Source organism: Varanus komodoensis, unplaced genomic scaffold (genome assembly GCF_004798865.1).
Source record: "Varanus komodoensis strain SLA01 unplaced genomic scaffold, ASM479886v1 scaffold36, whole genome shotgun sequence".
Taxonomy (NCBI): domain Eukaryota; kingdom Metazoa; phylum Chordata; class Lepidosauria; order Squamata; family Varanidae; genus Varanus; species Varanus komodoensis.
This window is the reverse complement of record NW_025335873.1, coordinates 7,395,860-7,415,391: the sequence shown is the minus strand read 5'-3', so window position 1 is coordinate 7,415,391 and position 19,532 is coordinate 7,395,860. Positions and strand designations below refer to the sequence as shown.

The 19,532-nt window shown below is 52.7% G+C and overlaps 1 protein-coding gene across 4 annotated transcripts in view; it reads left to right on the top strand.

The window, feature by feature from the left end:
* The window catches only part of CDK5RAP2 (CDK5 regulatory subunit associated protein 2), an 87,962-nt gene extending 69,327 nt beyond the window's left edge, over positions 1 to 18,635 (top strand). For 2 of the 4 annotated variants that reach the window (XM_044439875.1, XM_044439874.1), the window contains exons 31-39: positions 160 to 349; positions 1,587 to 1,708; positions 3,166 to 3,405; positions 6,126 to 6,206; positions 6,732 to 6,973; positions 9,138 to 9,284; positions 10,331 to 10,469; positions 15,301 to 15,347; positions 15,741 to 18,635. In XM_044439875.1, coding sequence (XP_044295810.1) covers positions 160 to 349; positions 1,587 to 1,708; positions 3,166 to 3,405; positions 6,126 to 6,206; positions 6,732 to 6,973; positions 9,138 to 9,284; positions 10,331 to 10,469; positions 15,301 to 15,347; positions 15,741 to 15,800 — 1,268 coding nt within the window. In that variant the 3' untranslated portion in view covers positions 15,801 to 18,635. Of the gene's footprint in view, positions 1 to 159; positions 350 to 1,586; positions 1,709 to 3,165; positions 3,406 to 6,125; positions 6,207 to 6,731; positions 6,974 to 8,186; positions 9,111 to 9,137; positions 9,285 to 10,330; positions 10,470 to 15,300; positions 15,348 to 15,740 lie in introns of those variants that run through there. The other 2 variants (XM_044439873.1, XM_044439872.1) reach the window with 1 other exon arrangement.
* The last annotated feature ends 897 nt before the right edge of the window (positions 18,636 to 19,532 follow it).

Genomic DNA, 19,532 nt, shown 5'->3' with positions numbered 1-19,532 from the left:
CGGTAAACACCAGATGAGCATCTCATCTTGGTTATTACTTCTGCGGCGCGTGTGCACGTGTTTTACGTTAAAAAAAAAAATTAATCTTGACTTCCCCGTGCTGTTTGGCTGGAAGGGAGCGGTGGGTATTACAAGGCCTTGAGCTTTGTCTCCCTGCAGACAAGCAAAAAGAAAACGAAAAGTTGCGAGAATCCCTTTCCAGAAAGGATCTCGCCCTCCAGAGCCTCCAGAAGGATTTGGAATGTCTTGGGAAGGAGAACGAGAAGCTGCAGAAGCAGGTGAAGAAGCGAGAGGATGAGAACGGGCACCTGAGCCAGGAAGTTCACAACGCCAGGAATGAATTGAACAGGTAGTAAGCCTGGCCTTGGCTCAGAGTAACCCTGTCATCGTAAAGCCAAGGGGCTGTGCGGGGGTGTGTGTGCCAGTGCGGTTGTCCTCCTTCTCCTTGGCAGCAGAACGAAGAGCGGGATTCCACGCTTCAAGCCATGAGTCCAGCGGGTCTTGTGGTCGCAGTTTGGCAGGGCTCAGAGTTGTCGGTTGCGGGTGGGAGCTGGTTGCAGACTCTGATGGGGTCCTTCCCAGAGTTCGGGACAAGCCGGATTTCCCAGGCCGGAGGGCAGCGGAGAGCTCGAAGAGCTTCTGGAAGCCACAGACGCTGGTCTAGGTGCCGGTGCGAGCAGGAGCAGGCCTGGCTTGCACCTCACTGAGGTCTTGGGCCTCCCAGGCATCGTGCGGAGCTCCACATGGAGCCCAGCGCCGAGGACCACGGAGCGTGGTGGCAGCTTCGGCACCAGCATCCTTGTAGCCTTTTGATGACCAGTTTAACTCCTGTGGAAGCTGGGGCGCTGGTCCCACAGGATCCTGGGGCTGAGGGCCCCGGAAGTGAGAGGGGCACTCCTGCTCCCCCATCGTCGCCTTCTGTGTCGGGCTGCTCCTCTTGAGCAGGGGGGGATTGGGGCCCCGAGTCACGATGGGGGCTTGGCCCCGCGTTCCAAGAACGGGAGCACATCGAGGGCACATGCCTGCCGTTGATGTACAGTCCGTCCCAAGCAGAGGCAATTAGTGTTTGTGTGCGCTTGACACTGTTTCCCCCATCATTCTGATTGAAGGCCCCTGACTTGGCTTTCTCTGGTGGCTGGAGAGCGCTCCAGCGCCCATCTGCCCTGCAAAGACCCAGAGCTGCAGGGTGGGGATTCGAGAAGAAAGCACATTACAATTGGGGAGCTGTATTATTCACCGCAAAGCTCAAAGAGAAGTGATTAAGGCGATCTCTTGGAGTGGCCGGAAACGCAGCAACCCACACCTGGGAATTATCATGGCTTTGTGTGTCTATCCCAGTCTTCTTCCTCTTGCCCAAAGCAGCTCGCTTGGCTCCACTTTCTTCTCACAACAACAACCCTGGGAGGTTGGGCAGAGACTCGGTGGCTGGCCCCAGGTCACCCTGCGAGCTGCACAGCCCAGTGGGGGCCAAGCCCCCCTCTCCGGGGTCCCCCGCCCAGCCACACTGGCAGCAAACACGGCGTGGCCGCAGCCGGGCGGTGCCGGCACGTGAGCCCCTGCTGACCGGTTCGATCGGCCCGTTGCAGGCTGCAGGCCGAGGTGGACGCCAAGCAACACCAGCTGTCTGAGAACGACCGCCTGCTGCGCTCGCTGCGGCTGGAGCTCACAGTCTTCGAGAAGCTGGACGAGACCCTCCGAAGCCAAAAAGGTACAAGATGACGCCTCCCTGCCCCTCGTCTTCCTTGGCAGCCGTCCCGTCGGACCGTGGGCTGTGAGCTGCTCCCGAACGTTGCTGCAGAAGTTTGGGACTGCTACCCCGTTTATCGACTCAGCCAGTCGGACTTAGTCTATGCAGGGGATTAACTGGGAGCTGGCTTCCCCCAAGGGGAAACCAGGTGTACCCCTTCCCACATTCTGACATTCACTGTGCCCACTTCCTCCTCCTGCATCATCAGCAAGACTTCAGTATTTCCAGCCCTGACCCGAAGCTCAGTCTCAAGCCCAACCCCAATTAAGGGCTCTATTCCTCATACCAGAGTGTATATTTTCAAAATATCAGCTTTGTGGGGGGTTTTCTGCACAGCTCCGTCTCTTTCCATGCTAAGCACTTTCCAGCCCTCCTCCGCTTCAGTGGCACCCTAGTTTTTTCTAACCCTAACCCCAGTCTGAAGCTTTTTCCTAACCAAGGGTTCCTTCCCAGTATTTGAAAATCCCCCCGTGGTTCCTTCATAGTCTGTGGAAAGACTCCCATTTCAGCTGTGTTTTGCCTCCAGCAGATTTCACAAGGAAACCTGGAGGCTTGGGAGAAGCTTGGAGCGCCCGTTTTAGAGCCGTAAAAATGGGTCTGTGCGTAGGTGGTGCCAAGGGGGAGGGGTTCGTCCAGCCAGAAGCCCACCTAACTGAGCACGGATGGGGTCGAGGTTCTGCATCCAAGCCCAGGGATGCAGGCTCTGTTGTCCAGACTGATTCATTCAGGCCTGAGGGACAGAATATCATGGCGTATTCAGTTTTCCCTTCTAGCACGATGAATGCGAGACGGGAAAAGTGTCCCTAGAAAACTGTGATCCATGCCGGGACCACAAATATAACTCAATCTGCTCCGGAGGCCAAAATGCACCATCTTTCTGCTGAGTTAAGAACATTTGGGGTTCTCGCATGATCCCCGGTTTTCTAGCGAAGCAGCAGCCCTCATTCGCAGGATCCATGTGCTGCCAGCCCCTTAACATCCCGATGCTCATGTTGTAATTGTGAACATCCATTCTGCTATCCCGAAAATTCCTTCCTTATCCATGCCTTTCTTTTCTTTTTCCAGCCACACTTCCAAACGCCCTTCAGAATTTATAAATCTTTTTCATTCCAGTCTCTTAATATACATAATTTTGCCTTGGGTATGCAACATTAGCTTTTATGGACAAAATGAAAAATATTTTTGGCTGTTATTAAATCTTTGGAGGGTAGAAGCAATTAAAACTAGAGGATTGTGTGTGTGTGTGTGTGTGTGTGTGTGTGTGAGAGAGAGAGAGATTTTTCTCCTGCTAAATCATTATCTACCTACTGTTTGTACTTAGCTCTTAATATCTGTCTCAGATGCACTAATTCAGCATTTTAATAATGGCTATTTTAATTGTTTGCAATGGTAATTAACCCCTCCTCCCATATTCACAGATCACAGATCAGACGAACGCTGGAAAGATCAAACTCACCCACTTGGCCTGCATGGGCTGCTGACTGAAATGCAGAACTTGAGAACGCAGCTTGAGCGAAGCATCAAGGCGAACAAGATTTTGCACGAGAAATTAGAAGAGCAGCTTTCGAGAGGAAAGAGAGAGAGGGCTGCCTTGGGGTCGACCCGGAATATCCAGTACCTTCTCGACCCTGAGTGGGAGCACTTTCGGGGGGGAAACGGTATGCAATGCCATGCATGTCTCGGTTTGAGGAGCCCTGCTCAGGCGCAACGTGGCAGATGCGCATGGCGGAGTGAGCGTGTCCGTCGGTCGTGTTTGGGGTGGGGGTCCCCACTCATCCTTTACTGCGGGCAGCTGGAGGGAGGAGCTCCCCCGGCTGCCATTTTGAATTAGATCCAACCCCTTTTGAGCGGACCCTGGCTTGTCATTGGGATGACACCTGGATCTTTCGGTCTTTTGTTCATTCGTTACCCGAGGCCTCAGGACAGTTTAGCAATAAAGCAGTGTGAAATAAAACACAGCATCCTAAAAAATTCCAACCAACAATAAAACCCCAATTAAAACAATCGGATCTTAAAACATTGGGAAAATTTCCCCTTTGCCCAGAAAGGTTCGCTTGGCACCGACGTTCTGTTCTTTTCGGTGTCAGGCAAAACCTCTTTTATTTTCCCACTCTTTTAATGTTTAATTGATTTTAACTGGGGTTTTAGTATATTAATGGTCAGATGCTGTGGGTTTTTTTTAAATTTTACTTATTTAATGAAGACTTGAAGACTTGGCAATGAGAGTTTTGGGAACTTGGGGAGAGGGGGAACCCTCGAAGGACCCTCAGGGTGGCTGCCCACAAGTTCCCAGGTTGACCAGGTGTGCTTTGGAAGCGATGGAGGCATCCAAGATGGGGAGAGGGGAGCATCTTTGCCTTGCCGGGTCCCTGACCCCGTGACGAGGCACTGGGAGAGAGAGCTGCCCATTAAAGGCCTTGCAGAGGTCTCGTCAGCTAGCCCTTCCCCAGCGGGAGCCCAGAGTTACTTGTGGAGGTTCCTAGTTCGCGTTCTGCTCTCTTCACATGAGCAGGGGCTAAGCTTCCAGGGCTTTTAGAGCTACTTTGCCTTGTCTAAGGGCAAGAAGGGAAGGTTCAAGCTCCAGGATCCTGGAATGTTTCCCGTTAAGGGGCAGCCTTCTAGAGGTTCTCTTTTGCAGTTGTGCGACCCCCTCCACCCATTAAAATCCTCTCCTTCCGCCTGTTCCCTTCCCCAAGCAAGTGCCCTCGGCTCAAGGAGGCAGCAGATATGACTGGAAGGTGCCTGCATTCAACATTCCCCAAAAACGCCCTTCACCTGTCCCGGGCAGGTCAGCATTCCAAGCCCCGCTTGGCGGCTTTCCGACTTGGCAACCTGCAGCCATTAGCTCTGTTTGCTTAAGCAAGGCGGAGAAGGCCGTTTTCCGTCCGCGACGGTTGCGTTTGGTTTCCGAGCTCCTTTGCGCGCCCGAATGGCCTGTTTTAAGGCACGAGGCTTTTCCGCAGGCAGTCGGCAGTGCTGGGGAATGATCAATATGTGCTTTGGGTGGTCTGGGAATAAATCACAGGAATAAATTCTTGCTCTCTGGAGGAATATTTTCCCCCTCTGCATTTGTGTCGCTGTTAAATAAAGGGCTCTATCAATTTAGAGCTTAAGGGGAGACGGAAGTATCACACGCCGCGCAAATCCAAACGGCGTGGGCAGTGCATTGCTGTTGAACTTAGCGAATGCCGGAAGGCTGTGGAGCAGATATTGCCGTTCTCTTGGCTGGTTCAATGTGATGCTTGTGACCTTGTTGAACCGAGCTCGATAAAGCAAAGGTAGGCGAATCGTGCTGTAGGAATGTATACGTAAGCGGGTTTGTGCGTTCCAAGTTTGGTGTCTGCCGCAAACTTAATTTTGCGGCACAGCTTCAGTTTCGTTTGCAAGGAGGGCCTCGAAATGGCTTCGAGGACCTCGGGACTCCGTTTCCCTCGTGTGCTCACGTGTGTGGGCACCCTGGTTTGAAGGGCACCTTTTCCGTTTGAAGTGCTTGTGTCTTTCAGCACGGCGTGGTTCCTTGCCGTTTATCTTCCATACTGTTTGGTTTGTCTTTTGAAACTTCTCCATTTTTTTCTGGGGTGCTGTTAGCCATTTTGGGGCTCCTTTTGGAGGAAAAGGCAGGCTATGAATCTGACGGGATTAAACTAATAGGGAAAATCTCTTTCTTTATTCCACAAAGGAGCTGATCGCCCTTTTGGAAGTCCTGTTGATCAATACCTTGCCTTGCTGCTTTACTGATCAGTTAATTATCCAATTCTCTGCAACACAGCAGTTTCAATAAACTTGCCTGATCTTGAACAATTGGGAATTCTCAATTGCATGGCACATAATCCAACCATAGTTAAGCCCTTTATAGAATCGGAGACTTCTGCAGCAGGACTTTCGGTGTATCACTGGTCTCATCCATCGCAACGGAGTTTAAATTGGCTAGCTATCATTGGCACGGGCGTTTTCTGCCTCTGTTCCTTCTTGGTACAGGGAATTTTAGCCGAGAGGTCTGTGGGGTAGCTGCTTGGAGTCCTTTCCCCATCCCTTTCAGGAGAAGGGCTAAGTTTGGCAAGTCTTTGGGCAGGTACATCAGAAGTCCCGTTGATTCTGGAGGAACCTGTCTTGCAGCTTCTTGTGACAGCCTTGGATTACCGTGCTTGTCTGCTATTTCACCCGCCTTTTTCAACCTTTTCTTCTGAGCCCATGAAAGCTAGTCAGCTTCTTTAAAATAACGATGTTTTTAAAAAATGGAAAGCAGAGAGACTCAGGAAAGGCCAGTTCGGTGGCAGATAATTAATTTTGTTGTGTTTTCAACCCTATCAGGGAAGAATGGGAGACATGTAGTGACACAGCCACCTTGCTGACCCTCTGCTCCTCTTTCAATAACTAGAGCTGAAGTTCTGTTCCACTGACGGCGGTGTCCTTGAACTGCAGCCGAAGCAAGAATGCGACACAGAAGCACTGAAAGCAGGTACTGTAATGAACAGTGAGTCGGGAGCATGTTTGCGTTTGTGTGCTGGGATGCTGAGGATCTGAGATTTAATGATTCTGTGCACCATTTAAAAAAACATACGTACATATTGCCGCTGAACCTGAGGTCTCATGGAACCATCACGATGCCTGGTAAACACGGAGGGTCTTACCCTCATAAATGCGTCTACGGTGTTTGGGGACTTTGCCTGAGAGTTGGGCGATGCAGGCTCTTCCATGCTGGGGCCATCCTAGGTATGGATGGGTTGTCTTCTGTTAGGGAAGGCGAACGAGGCAGATAGAAATCTAATGACTAATAAACAAGCACACAAATGAATGCTTGGACTTGGAGGTGCTGTTTGGGGCAGGGGGCTGGCCCTGATGACCTCCTGGGCCCCTCCCAGCTCTGTGATTCCACCGCCCAATAACTGAAGCTCTCCAGGCCGTTCTCAGCCATTTGATCCTAAGTGTAATTGTCCCCATGGACAGAACTGTTCAAGGAGACTCGGTCATTCCACTCCCGCAGATGCAGAGCTGGCCCTGGACAACGCGGACGGCTGTTCCCGAGGCAGCTCTTCGGCTAGCAAGTCCGACGAGTCGTTCCCCGTTGCCAGCCATTTCGTGTGGGCGGACAAGAACGGGCGGCACATCCTTGGCTTGATTGAAGACTATAACTCTTTACAGAAGCAAATCTCCGAGGGGCAGAAATGGTTGTCTGAACTGCAGCTGCTTCTGAAGGACGCAGAAACTCAGGGGCCTGGAGTGATGGTAAGAAGCGTGGCTTGGCGGGGCTTCAGTCCTTAATTTGGGGAGGGAAGGAGCCCGAATTTAAGAAAGGCGGAGGACTGAGCCGGTTGGCAGAGACAGAGCCACTGCTAACTAGAGATCGAGGGCTAGCGATCTGTGTGCGGGACCCATTTCTCCTGTAGGTGCTGGGTACAGAGAGAGATACCGCATTAGGACTGTCACCCAATTAAAGAATCCTTAGCTGATTAATCCTGTGATTTTTAATTGGTGAATCAATTAAATCTGCATGCATTTGTCTGTGAGGTGCCACAATCATTCTTTTTGGAAAAGTACTATATTTTTAGATGAAAACACCTGTTCTTGAATGTTCTTTAAAGGTCTTGGAACCAGGGGCCTGGGAAAAGTCGCAAGCTTCAAACTTGGGCGGGCCTTTCGCTGCCTTTGCGGCCGGCAAATGCCTTGAGCGGTTAAACTCTTGCTGTTAATAACAGTGTGGATGATGCGGAGGCTAAACGGCTTCTGCGAACCTGCCCCCAGAAATGCATCTTTGCAGATCTGCCTCCCCCCTGGAGCTGCTTTTTCCTTTCCAGTGGGGCCAGGCCCCGAAACGGCCTTGTTGTCCCTCCTCTTTCCACGGAGCATGTGCAGAGGAATCCCACTGTTCATGGTTCGATTCAAGTTGTCCCCCATCCCAAATCGCATCTTTCTGACGGGTCTCCAGGGTGTGAAGACTTCCAGATGGTTTCCTGGCATAAGTGGGAGAAAGAGCCACCATGTCCACACGGGGAAAGGGTGTCATGGGGGACTTGGGAAGGCACGGGAGCAGAAGGGGATGCTGGGAGCTGCTTTGAAGTGTGGTTGGCAGGGGCTGGTGGGCAGAGGAAGGATCTGGTGCCAGAGTGTAAGACACTCAAGCTGTGACAACGTAAGTGCAGGCTGGACCCCAGGAGAAGCTTCCTCACGGTCAGAGCAATGGGACTGTGGAACCGGCTGCCTGGAGAGGCGGTGGGCTCTCCCACACTGGAGACATTCAGGAGGAAACTGGGCAGCCACCTGAGAGGGATGGTGTGACTTGGTCTCCTGCAAGAGCGGCGGGTTGGACCTCATGGCCTTCATGGCCCCTTCCAGCTCTACCATTCTGTGATTCTATGAGCCCTCTCCTCCTCCTCCCACCCGAAGCAGTTGGGGTCACCCAGCAAAGTCTGGGAATGAATCCTTTTATTTTCTCCCATAGAAGTGCATGGCCACCGCTGGAGGGGACCCTCTGGCAGAAGGCCTGAGGAACGGCCCTTCTCTGGAGCGACACCGAAGGACTAACTGGTGGTTGGATCTGAGCAGACTGTGGTGGTGGTGGTGGTGGGGGGCAAGTAGGCCTCCCGTGTGGCTCCCCTCCCCGGCTGGCGGGGTGGACGGGTCCCCGCTGCTGCCATACACTTCCCAGAAGGCACGGGGCGCAGAAGGCCCCATCATCCTCCTGCAGCGTCTCCTGCCAAAACCATCTCGGAAGCACAGCTTGCCTTTTTTCCGGGGCAGCGGAGGCAGAATCGGCCCTGGGAGTTGCCGTTCTTCAGTGGCATCTCTCCATTTGTCGTCAAGTGTCTCGTTTTCGGCAGGGCGCACCTCCCTCTCTCTCAGCCCCCCTCCTGTCTCCCATCTCCCCTCGCTCGGCTCCGTGTTGCTTCTGCCGCATCCCTCCAATTCGTCATCCTGGCAGCTCTTTCCATTTGTTTCCCCGCTGCCTGCACAAGAAAATATTTTGCATTGCCCCCCAATAGTTGGGTTCCCATTAAATGGAGCGGTTTAAAAGGGTTTGCTAAGGGAGAAACATCTATATTGCCTAAATTAATGTCGGGAGTCATTTGACTTTCAAATAGGATGCCATGAAATGCAGAGAGGGAAAGGTAAAGTATTTTCCAAGAGCCGTGGCAAGTGTAGTAAATGTGACCCATTATTAATTACTCTTATCGATTGGGCTCCATCCCCGTTCCCTCCGCAACCCCTTCTTGAATAATGCATATTGCAGCTACCTTTTTAACCTAATAAATTAGTTTGCCTGGCACACAATACACTTGCTCATCAACCCGCAACTGGAATTCGTAGCAAATTGGATTTATGCTGTTCATTAAAGCTTTCGTTTTCCTAATCTTTTAAGAATAAAATAGAAAACTCCTCCTCCTCCTCCTAGGAGCTGCACCGGGTTCCTTGGAGCGGCCTTCCGAAAACTCTCCAGGCCACCCAGCTCAACCTTGAGGAAGCCGCACGCCTGTTGAAGCGTCTCTGGAGGGTCTCCGTGCCCATGAAAGTGGTCCACAGCGCCGCTTACTCGCTCCAGGTAAGGGGTGGTCGTACGGGATTTGTCCTGGTTTAGAAAAGCTGGATGTGCCCAGAACTGCTTTTGGCCGCCGAGGGGGAGGGGGGTTTACTTCATTAGCTCTGATGCTGGAATCACAGCAGAGAGCGTCGTAGCCGCTCAGGTGAATGGGGAGAGCGGGGCAGAGAGAGGAGGCAGTGAACAGGTCTTGTGTGACCAGGTTGCTGGATGTGGAAGACTTTGTTCCAGTCCACCAGGGCTATTATTTATTTATTGAGCAAATTTGCATGCCGCCCCATTCGCCAAAGCCTCGGGGCGGCTTGCAAACAAGAATACATCACCAATACAATTAATGTCCTCAGGTTCAGTAGCCCGAGTTATCCCGGCTGCCAAAGAGTTCTGTTATTCCGCTCGATATCCAAAGCAAAAGCGGCTCCAGTGAAACTGGAATTCTGTGCCTGTGCGGCCATGTGCAAGCAGCACTCTTGCCTTGCTTTTATTTTTATTTATTTAAAACTTTTCTAAAGCGTCCCATTACCGAAGTCTCGGGACGGTTTAACAGTACAAAATGTAAAAAAAAAATAATTAAACACCGCTTCCTAATAATTCAGCTGATAATAAAACCCCAGCTAAAACTGTCAGGTCTTAAAACATTGGGAAAATGGAAAGGTCTGGTCTGGTGCTGAAAAGAATAGAGCGACAGCACCAGGCGAGCCTTCCTGGGGAGCGAATTGCACAAGCAGGGTGCCACCGCAGAGAAGGCCCTTCTCTGGGTAGCCACCCTCCTAATCTCCTTCAGGGAGGGCAGTCGGAGAAGGGCGTCTGCCCCAGATCTTATGGGGCAGGCAGGCACACAGGGAGGGAGATGCTCCTTCAGGTCACCAGACCCTAAGCTGTTGAGGGCTTTATAAGCTATCACCAGCAGCTTAAATTGGGGCTGGCCTTCAACTGGAAGCCAGTGTGGGTGGAAAAGGCCTGGCGTTATGTGTTCGTCCCTCCCGGTCCCTGCTAACAACTCGATGCAGAAGAGAAGTGCAGGAGCCTTTTCTGGCATTCGCCTCCTGCAGGAGGAAGGCTTGAAGGCGGAGCTGCGCCGGCTGCGTCGGAAGCTGGCCGAGCAAGAAAAGAAGCTGCACGGCACGGTGAGGTGCTTGCATGCCGCCAACCAGACGAAGGAGAACATGGAGAAAGTCATCATCGATCAGCGTGAGTGAGCTTGCTGCCTTTCCCTGCCCACGGGTTCGTCTCCTGTAGCGGGCGCCCCTTCGGCCGCCCCTCCTTGCGTCCGATCACTCGGCAAGTCAGATTGCTTGGCTCCTTCATGCAGGTGTGGAGGCCATTGGGCTCCTGCCTGGATGCGCACACACACACACACACACACGGCTCTGGCAGCGCTCACTTACCCAGACGGCAGGGCGGAAAACTTGGCAGCCGTTTCTAAAACACACGCAGACATGGGTTCGTGGAGGTAGGAATGTGTCCCTTCGGAAAATATGGGGAAACTGTAGGGCTTTCTTCCTATTTAACCCGAAATGAAGAAACAGACAGAACTGGCATGAAATGGGTGTAGAATTTGGGCGCAGCGCCTCCTGGGCAGACGTGCCGTTACTTGTCCCCTGGTTCCAGCTGGGTCACTGCGGTACGTGCCCTCCGGGGTCCCCTTGGTGGCTCTCGCAGAACTTGTGCAGCGGGCCCTGGTGCAACACGTGGCCTTCGAGCCGTTTGCCCATCAGGGAGAGATGATGGGGGTTGTCGGCCTGAACATCTAGTTGCCCGCCCCTGCTTGACAAATCAAGGGGTTGTGTTGTGTGCCGTGCGTGCGTGCACACGCGCATTTCCTGCTCCTCCATTTCGCAGATGGACCCCTGGTCCAGAGACCGCCTTAGCCCGCCTGGCGGCCTGCAGACTTGCCCTGTTGGACTCCCCCTTGCCTGGCCCCCAGAGGCACCGGGTTCCAGCTTTTGCCGGCTCGTGTGACCCCGGGGCCTGGGATGATAGGAGCTGCAGTCAGGTAGAGCTGGAAGGCGCCGGGGTGGGGGAGGCTGGTCAGTGCCAGGGGACGGGGTGGGGGCAAGCTGCCGCTCCCCACTTGCCACAACCTGGCCCCCTCCAGCCGCTGTGGACCACCGCCATCAGCCTTCCGGACCTTGCCCCCTGCGAGCCGGGGCCTGTCTGACGCAGCCGGAGGCACCGAACTGGGAAGGCTGGTCGGTGCCGTCCACGAAGCTGCAAACCTTATTGTGTTGTAAGCCGCCCCGAGGCTTTGGCAAGGGGCGGCATAGAAATGTAATAATAATAATAATAATAATAATAATAATAATAATAATAATAATAATAAAACCCTCCATTGCGCCACCCTTGCGCTGTGGGGAGAACAGCCCCTTGGGATCGGGCCATCGCTCCACTGAGCCCAGCTTCCTGTTGCTGACAGTGGCCAGCGGGCCTCCCCCAGCAGGATATCGAGGCATCCGGCCGTATTGCGGGAGCAGACTTTGAACGGATCGTCCGGCCCCCCTTGGCCCGTTCGCTGCCAGGATCAAGTTACGGACTCTTGTCTGTATCGACAGGGTGTGGGCCCTCAGCTGCCCTTCAGCATAGGCGCCTGCTTCCGTGCTTTGGGAGTGGGGCATTGTTCTCCTCCCGCAGCATCGGGATGGAGGCACCAGCTGACTCCCTGAACTGGTCCAGCCGCCGTTCCTTACATAATGGCATAATTAATCGGGCACTGAAAATGCCAGATTAGCTCTCTTTCCGCCCCCTTCATGGAAAGGTGCGAGAAATAGACCTGCATAAATGTCACAAATTCCTCAAACTACCGGAATAAATGCCTTTGCTTCTGATTTCAATTATTAGATTCAAACTCCTCACAAATATACTTTTTTTTTTTAAAGGTTAACACACATCCCTTTTCCACTGGCTCCTCATTTATCGCTTATTTTTTTAAAAAAGAATTTATCTATTAATGAACAGCGCAGGAAATGTGTCACTGGCTCGATCTCCTGCAGCCCCTTGTCGTTTCGGGAAAGGCGCTGGCCGGATGGTTTCATTTGTGCAAGTCCTGCGTTTCCTGAAAGGAGCAGGGCTTCGGTCTTGCTTCAGCGTGCAATTTTGGGCATGTCTCCTTGGAAGTAAGACCCATTGCATTCTGTGGGACTTACTCCCAGGGAAGTGTGTACGGAATCGGAGGCTGCGCCCTGGCAAGAGGCCGGAGCAGGAATTCAGGGTCATCCCTGTTTAGATTGCAAGGAATTCCTCCCAGGAACTTGTTCTGCTATAAATCTGTAGAGATGGCCACCCAGCATAACGAGGGTTTCAAACCCTTTCCGTGGAAAACGGATCTTTCCATGCCTCACATTCTTGGCAAGTCTCCACCCAGAGGTCCAGGGTCAACTCCACCTTGCCACCACGGCGCTGTCCCAGGAACTGGAGTGCTGAGTGGATTTCGGGGCGTGAGCTGGAGATGGGGCCGAGACCCCGGCTCTGCAAGTCCCGGGCAGGTGCAAGTTCCTGCTTGGCACCCTTCGCTGGCGATGGATGGGAGGAGTGGTCAGCAGGAAGCGGTCCTCATTTCGGTTGCCTTCCAGCTAATCCAACAAATAGCCTCGGGGGCACTAAGCTTATGCGCAGGGCATCTTCGGTGCATGCCCTCTGTGTGCCCCCGTGCCTGTTTCCCAGAGCTCCTCCTGAGACCTCCAGCACCCTTTTCTCTCTCCCTCCCAGGAAAACACCCTCCTCAGACTGTCACCTCAGCTCAGCCTCAGTCTAAAGGCTTGCTTCTCCCTCATCCCTGAGAAAACTGAACGGCCGAGGGGCCGCGAGCACCGTCTGTCTGTCTGTCTGTCTCTGTCTGTCTGTCTGATTCTTGGGAGAAGCAGCTTTCCTTATGTTGAGCGAGATCTGCCCCTCCCCTCTGTGTGTGTGTGTGTGTGTGTGTAGCACTTTGCTTCTGGCCAATGGGCAATATTTCATTCAATCGCTTCGTTTCTTATAATAATCCATTTCAAGCCACTTCTATTAATATCCCGCTTTTTTCCTGCAAGGAACCCCCAGCAGCTTCCACCCCGCTCTCCGTTTTATCCCGACAGGCCTCAAGCTGCCCAGCATCTTCCTGGCCAAGTGGGGAGTCGAACCCAGATCCCCCGGGTCCCAGCCCATCCCTTGCCACACTGAGCTCTCATCCTTATAACTATTAACCATACAAAGGGAAATTCATCGGGAATGCGATGCACTTGGTTTCTTGCTCCAAACCACAGTAAACGGCCAATGTTCACATACCCCGTTTATGCCATTTCAATACTATTTTTTTTAAGTGCAGGCCCACAGCCAGCATGCCCAGGGCTGTCCCCTGGCAGATCTTAAAACGTGAAGCATTTCAGCCACAAATGCGGGTTGCAAGAGTGAGACCGCCCAAGGGCTCCAAGATTCGGGGGACCCAGAATGGCTTCCCCACCGCCAGCGGGTCCCCACCGCCGTTCCCCACCTTCGTCACCCCTGGGAGCCGTTCTTGCTCTGTTCGTATGCAGCTTTTCCTGCTGGCTTCGCTCACAACTGAACCAGCCTGGCCAATGGCAAATAAGTCTTCTCTGTGCTCACTTTAGTAACTTTGACAGGGAGGGGGATTAACAGAGAGAACAAATTTATCGGCGCTGTCATTTATTAGCAGAGAGCACGCACCTACACAGAGAGCCCCAGACGCAATTGAGCTGGCGTCTCATCCGATTATGAGAATTGCAGATGTCTCTCCCTTTTAGAACTGCGTTTCTCCCGCCAACTCCACCCCCAGAAGCGCCAGTGGCATCTTGCTCGGCACAGCAGAAGAGCACCCCTTGTGGGGAGATGTTGTGCCTTGTGTGTCTCTAGTTCGGGGGTGCGGTTTTCTCTGGCCGAAAGGGTCTTTTGCTTCTTCGGTCTTTTGCTCACTGCCATTCACTTCCAGCAGCCAGGTTCTTCCGTTCGGGCTTGACTGTTTCAGCCCTGTTGCGGCAGGTGAAGTAGAGGGGCCAGCAACTCAGAGCAGCCTCCAGCTGGCTTTACTGCAGCTCCCATCATCCCTGACCATTGGCCATGTTGGCTGGTGCCAGTGGGAATTCTAATTCAGGTTGCTTCCTGCAGAACCCCTAAGGACACTGATTTGTAGATAATAAATAACTGTGGTTGTGAAGGAAGCAAATTGGGCAGGCCTGGAGTGTGGCTGCTGGAACCTGGAATGGGGCCGAAGGTCTCGGCAGGCCTCCCCTTCTCTCCCCTCATCTGACGCTCTTCCTGGATTTTGGAATTCCAAATTACCTGGCCTTCTCTTCAAAGTGGAGGATTTGGAACTCTCCGTTTCTGGCTTTTGCATAGAACAGCCACCTGCACACCGCTTGCTGTGGGCCTTGACCTGTTTGTGTCTTTTGCTTGCCCTCACAGTCGCGATGCTCCTGCGAGTCCGGCTTAGCAAAGCTCTCTCGGGATGAGCGTTCTGGGAGTCCGCATTCAGCCCGGGTCCGCGCGTCCGACTGTTTGCTCATAGAAAGCAAGAAGCAAATATGCACATGGTGGGCAGGCATGTTGTGAGTGGAGCCGGCTGGAGCCGGGGGTCAGACTAGATGGCCCGGGAGACCCCTTTCGACTCGCTCTGTTTCTCCGTTTCTAAATATCCTCAGCCTGCAGAAATCTAGCATGTCCAGAGAAAGATGCGAGCTTAGAAATCACACAGACCAAGGGGAGGGCTGAACGTGCCTCTTTCTCTTCGTCGTGCTACCGGAACAGTGGAGACATCTCCTGTTCGACTCGAGGAGCTGTGGAACATGGGACGCGATGAGCCCAAGGGACAGTGAAGGGATGGGCAGAGGGAGAGTTGCCCTCTCGCCCCGAAGCAGTGGAGGTGTTGTCTGGCTGGACGCGGGCCTGGGGGAGCTCCGGGCAGGGATGAGGTCGCTGGGGGAGCCAGTCCAAATCTTCCCAGCGGCTTCCCTTGGAGGAGGCTCTCAGCACCCAGGACCCTGGCAGGCCAAGCTTGCAGGCACCTACTCACATGACTCCTTTCTCCTCGCAGTGGCGCTGACACACGATGTTTTGAAGAAGGCACGAGGAAACCTGGAAGTAAGCACGACCCCTCCCGAGGACACTCCTGCCTGTCCCCCCCCGCCCCCGCTCCCCATTTGTGCATTTCCATCTGCCGCATACACTTCCTTGTTTGCACGCCTGCTTGTGCTTGCCCCCGGCACGACGGGCAAGGGCGACGGGGTCATTTCTCCATGCTGGACACGGGGTAAACCTGCGCCTGTGTTTATTATCTGAACTGCCCCTTCCAGCTGCCCATGAGGGCAAACGGGCCTTCGATTCCTAGCGCCCCCACCTCCCTCGCTGGAGTCTGACTCTGTGCCCTTTCTCCCCAGCCCAGCAGGAGGTCAGCCAAATTTTGGGGGCATCTGGTGCGGACTTCCACGGCCACGACTGGTTTCTACTAATCGCCAATCTCGGCTTCTTTCCCAGGTTCACCCAGCTGAGAACAAAGCATCCGCCTGCAGCCTCAGCAGAAGGAGGGTTTTGTGAAGGCCACGCGCCCCTGAATAAAGACGTCTCTCTTTTTTTTCCTGCCACGATTCTTCTTTGAACTCTTCCTCCACCCTGAAGGCCTTAACATTTCTTGTTCTTTCTAAGAGGTCGCTTTGGAACGGCTTTCGCCAACTGTTGTCCTGCAGATGTGCTGGACTACAATTCCTGTCACCCACGGCCAGCGTTCGTAGGCGTTGGGAGTTGTAGTCCAGCATCGCTGAAGGGGCGCCAAGTTCTGTGTGGTGTCTTGTGTCTGGCTAGGAAACGGAGAACCTCGGAAAGGTTCTTTGCGTGCAGCAAATTGGGATTTGGATGTTGATCGTGACCACTGTGTGGGAGTGGTGTGACGGCACGAGGACTCCCCCCCGCACCCCTGATGTGCTGTTTTAAAAAGCACACACTTCTACTTTTCTAAACAATGGTACTCTGTTTGTGTGGTACTAAGCTGGAACTCGCCAATCCAACGGGCAAAAGTTTCCATGCTGTGAAGAGGCAGCTGAGTTTGGCTACCAGAAACTTAATTTAGGTACGTTGTGCCCCGTGGTTTTTTTTGGCATTTGGCGAAACCCTCAGTGATAATATGTTTAAATGTTGTACTTACTGGCTCGGAAGGTGGTTGGATTGAATGGCCTGACATGGCACGGATGTTTCCCATCACAGCAATCGGATGGCCCTCGCTCCAGATCAAGATGTTTCTTTCCCAAGGTGCACCTTCCCTCTAAAAGGTTACCTTTCCTGCGATTTGTACTCTTCAGGAATTGGCTGGGCTCGCTGACCTTTGAGCAGACCCAGGAAGTCTCCCGTGGTGTTGACCTCCCCTCCCCTCCCCTCCCCTCCACCCCAAAAAGCGCTCGCTTTCCTGCCAGTGTTCGTTTTGCTTCTGTGCTCTCCATGCTAAGTCTGCATGTTCATGTCTGTCCATGGTACTAAGCCGGGCAGGCAACATACTGGCCGAAACATGGGGAGGGCTGCAATTCCCATGATGTTGGGCTACGTTGGCTAGGGCGGCTGGATTTTCAGAGCAGGCATCTGGAGAATTGTGCTCTTCCTATTCCTTCCTCGCTTAAGGGAATAAGGACTCCCCCACCATCCCTTGTTGCTGGAGAAGCTTCATATTGGAAGCAAACTGGAAGTACCCCCTCTGCACAGATCAGCCCGAGACCTTTCCTCCCCCCATGGGCCTTCCTGTCCTTCAACATTTGGAAGAGTTGTGCATTTCCTGGCAGCAACACCAGCAGTGCCCCATGTCAAGGGCCCTTTGCTCGGAAGGCCTCTTCTCCTGCAGGCTCCTGATGCGACGGGCACCTCTCTTCTCGGGCCTTCTTTTCGTATCAAGGCACTTTAGAAATGCCAGTGGCGGTGCTGGCTTTAGGGAGCGCTTTCCCAGGACCTGCAGAAATGCATGGGCCACGTATATGACGTTTGGGGGATGCTTTGCCGCTCTCCGTCTCTGTCTCTCTTCACCCAGAGCCAGTGGAAATGTGCGTGAAGCGCTTAGAGGGTTTCAACCACCGGTCGGGGCGCACGCTGCTGTGCCAGAGTGCAGGGGGCTCCTGCCAGTCCATGGGGGGCTGCGTCCTGCTTGCTGCGGACCGCGTGGGGGCTGGCTGTGTGCTCACTGCCTGTTCCTCGGATGGCGTCACGAGCACGGAGAGAGGACTCGGCGGGGGTCGATTTGTCTTTCGTTCTTTCATTGGCATTTTTGTTGCTCAGTTTCTGGTGGTTTGGAGAGTTTTCTTTCTTTTTTCTTTTTCTGGCATTGCGTTTGGAAACTAATACGCAGGATACTGTGCTGTGTGTATGGTGCTTTTTGTTTCTGCCTCGACGGCCCCCGAGGCAGCTTTCCTGCTTTTGCCGGTCCCCAGCTGTGGAAAGGTTGAAACCCACTGGCTTAGACCTCCAAACATGGTTCAGCGATTGTCCAGTTAAAGGAAGTCCAACTAAAACCAAAAGAATTTAAGCATTCAGACAAGGCCAAGGTGTTTTTAATGGCAGTGACAAAAACTAGCTTCTCGTTCTGGGAACATTGCTTTGGATGGTCAGCCAGGGAGTGGGGTGAGGAAGCCACGGCCACCCAAATGCTGGACTGCAGCACCCATCATCCCTGGCCATTGGCCATGCTGACTGGGGCTGATGGGACAGAGGCTCCTCAGCTGTTCTAGATTAACCCTAGACCTGCACCAGGGAGGCAATGTACAACTTCGGTATTTTGTGGGCAGGGGGAGTCTCCCCCTCTGTTCAGAACAGAATTGCTTGATGGATCGTCTCTTAAGAGACAAAGAGGCTACAAAATAAGCATCCAGGTTAAAAGGCATTGATTGCTGTGATTGTGAGTGTCCCTAAGTGTTTTGGATAAATGGAGATGCAGAAATAAGTGTTCAGCAGAATCAGCTGCGCTAGGTGCTCGGCAGGCATCCAGGAATTGCTGTCTCTTTCTCTGCGAGAACTTAATTTTTGGTGCTCTGCGTCTGGACGTGGGCTCATTCTTTAAATTTCTGCACTGTCCAATAGCCACAGCTCTCTGGATTAAAATCTTAAAAGCACATTATAAAACTCCCAGGGGTACTCATAATACAAACATACAGCAGACAGAGACCCACAGATGAAACAACGGTTGTTTGCAAGAAAAATTCAAGACATTGTTAATTACAGGGTACGCAAAATCCTGCACAGGCAGAAAACGGTGGTGATGGCAGAAAAGTGTGTGTTGTTTGTTACTGTATATGACAACGTGTGATAGCGGTGATAGGAAGCTGTCCGAACTGAGTTGAGCGATGAGATGTTTCTAATCCGAATTACCGGTTCATTAAACGGATCCTTTTGTTTTAAAGACATCGTCTATGTTCTTTCAACAGATTGTGCACAGAAATGGGCACTCCCAGATTTTGCAGTGTCCCTGCAGCCGCCGGTCATGCTGGGTCATCAGTGACTTGCTGTTCTCTAGCCGGGCCTGGATAACGCTACAAATTATGCCTATATGCAGATTTTGGGGTCTAGGAGGGGTGCAGCCCCTCTAGAAGCCACATCTGTCCATCATGGCCACCCCCTTGCCCACAAGCACCAGTTGTTCTCAGGAGTGCCACTACTCTCACCCATGTTCCCCAGCAACTGGTGTTCATAGACCTCTGATCCTGGAAGGTGGTGTGTGGCTTCTGGGGCCGGAAGCCATTGGTTGTGGTGTTACTCAGTTCACACCCTTTTCGAGCCGTCCAAAATGGCGGCCATCATGCGGAAGTAAGCTTTGCTGTTGCTAGTCGCGAAGTCGCGTCTGGCCCATCGCAGCCCCATGGACAGCATTCCTCCAGGCCTTTGTGTTCTCCACCGTCCCCCGGAGTCCACTTAAGCTCACAGAAAGTAAGCTAGGGATGCATTAATCTGTCAGGATTGGTTTCTGATGCTTTCTCTTGGTTGTGTCCGTAAGCTGTCTTATCGAATTCCTGTTTCGCTGTGCATAGTTTTCTTCTGTGCAAAAACTGTGTGTGCATTTTCTTCCTAAGATGCAGGACTGCCTAATATGTGGATTTCTGGCCAGCACTTTTCACAATGGAAAGCAATTCACTATGTTTTTACATTCCTGTATATTAGTTTTGCAAAATATTTATCTTACCTTCCCCCAGTGCAGAATTCTTTGTGCAAACACATCAAAGGATAATGCTGTGATCCAGTTAGCATATCGCTTTGGAAAGGGTAAAAGGTAGGGCCATATTTAAATGCAAACCTGACAAATTT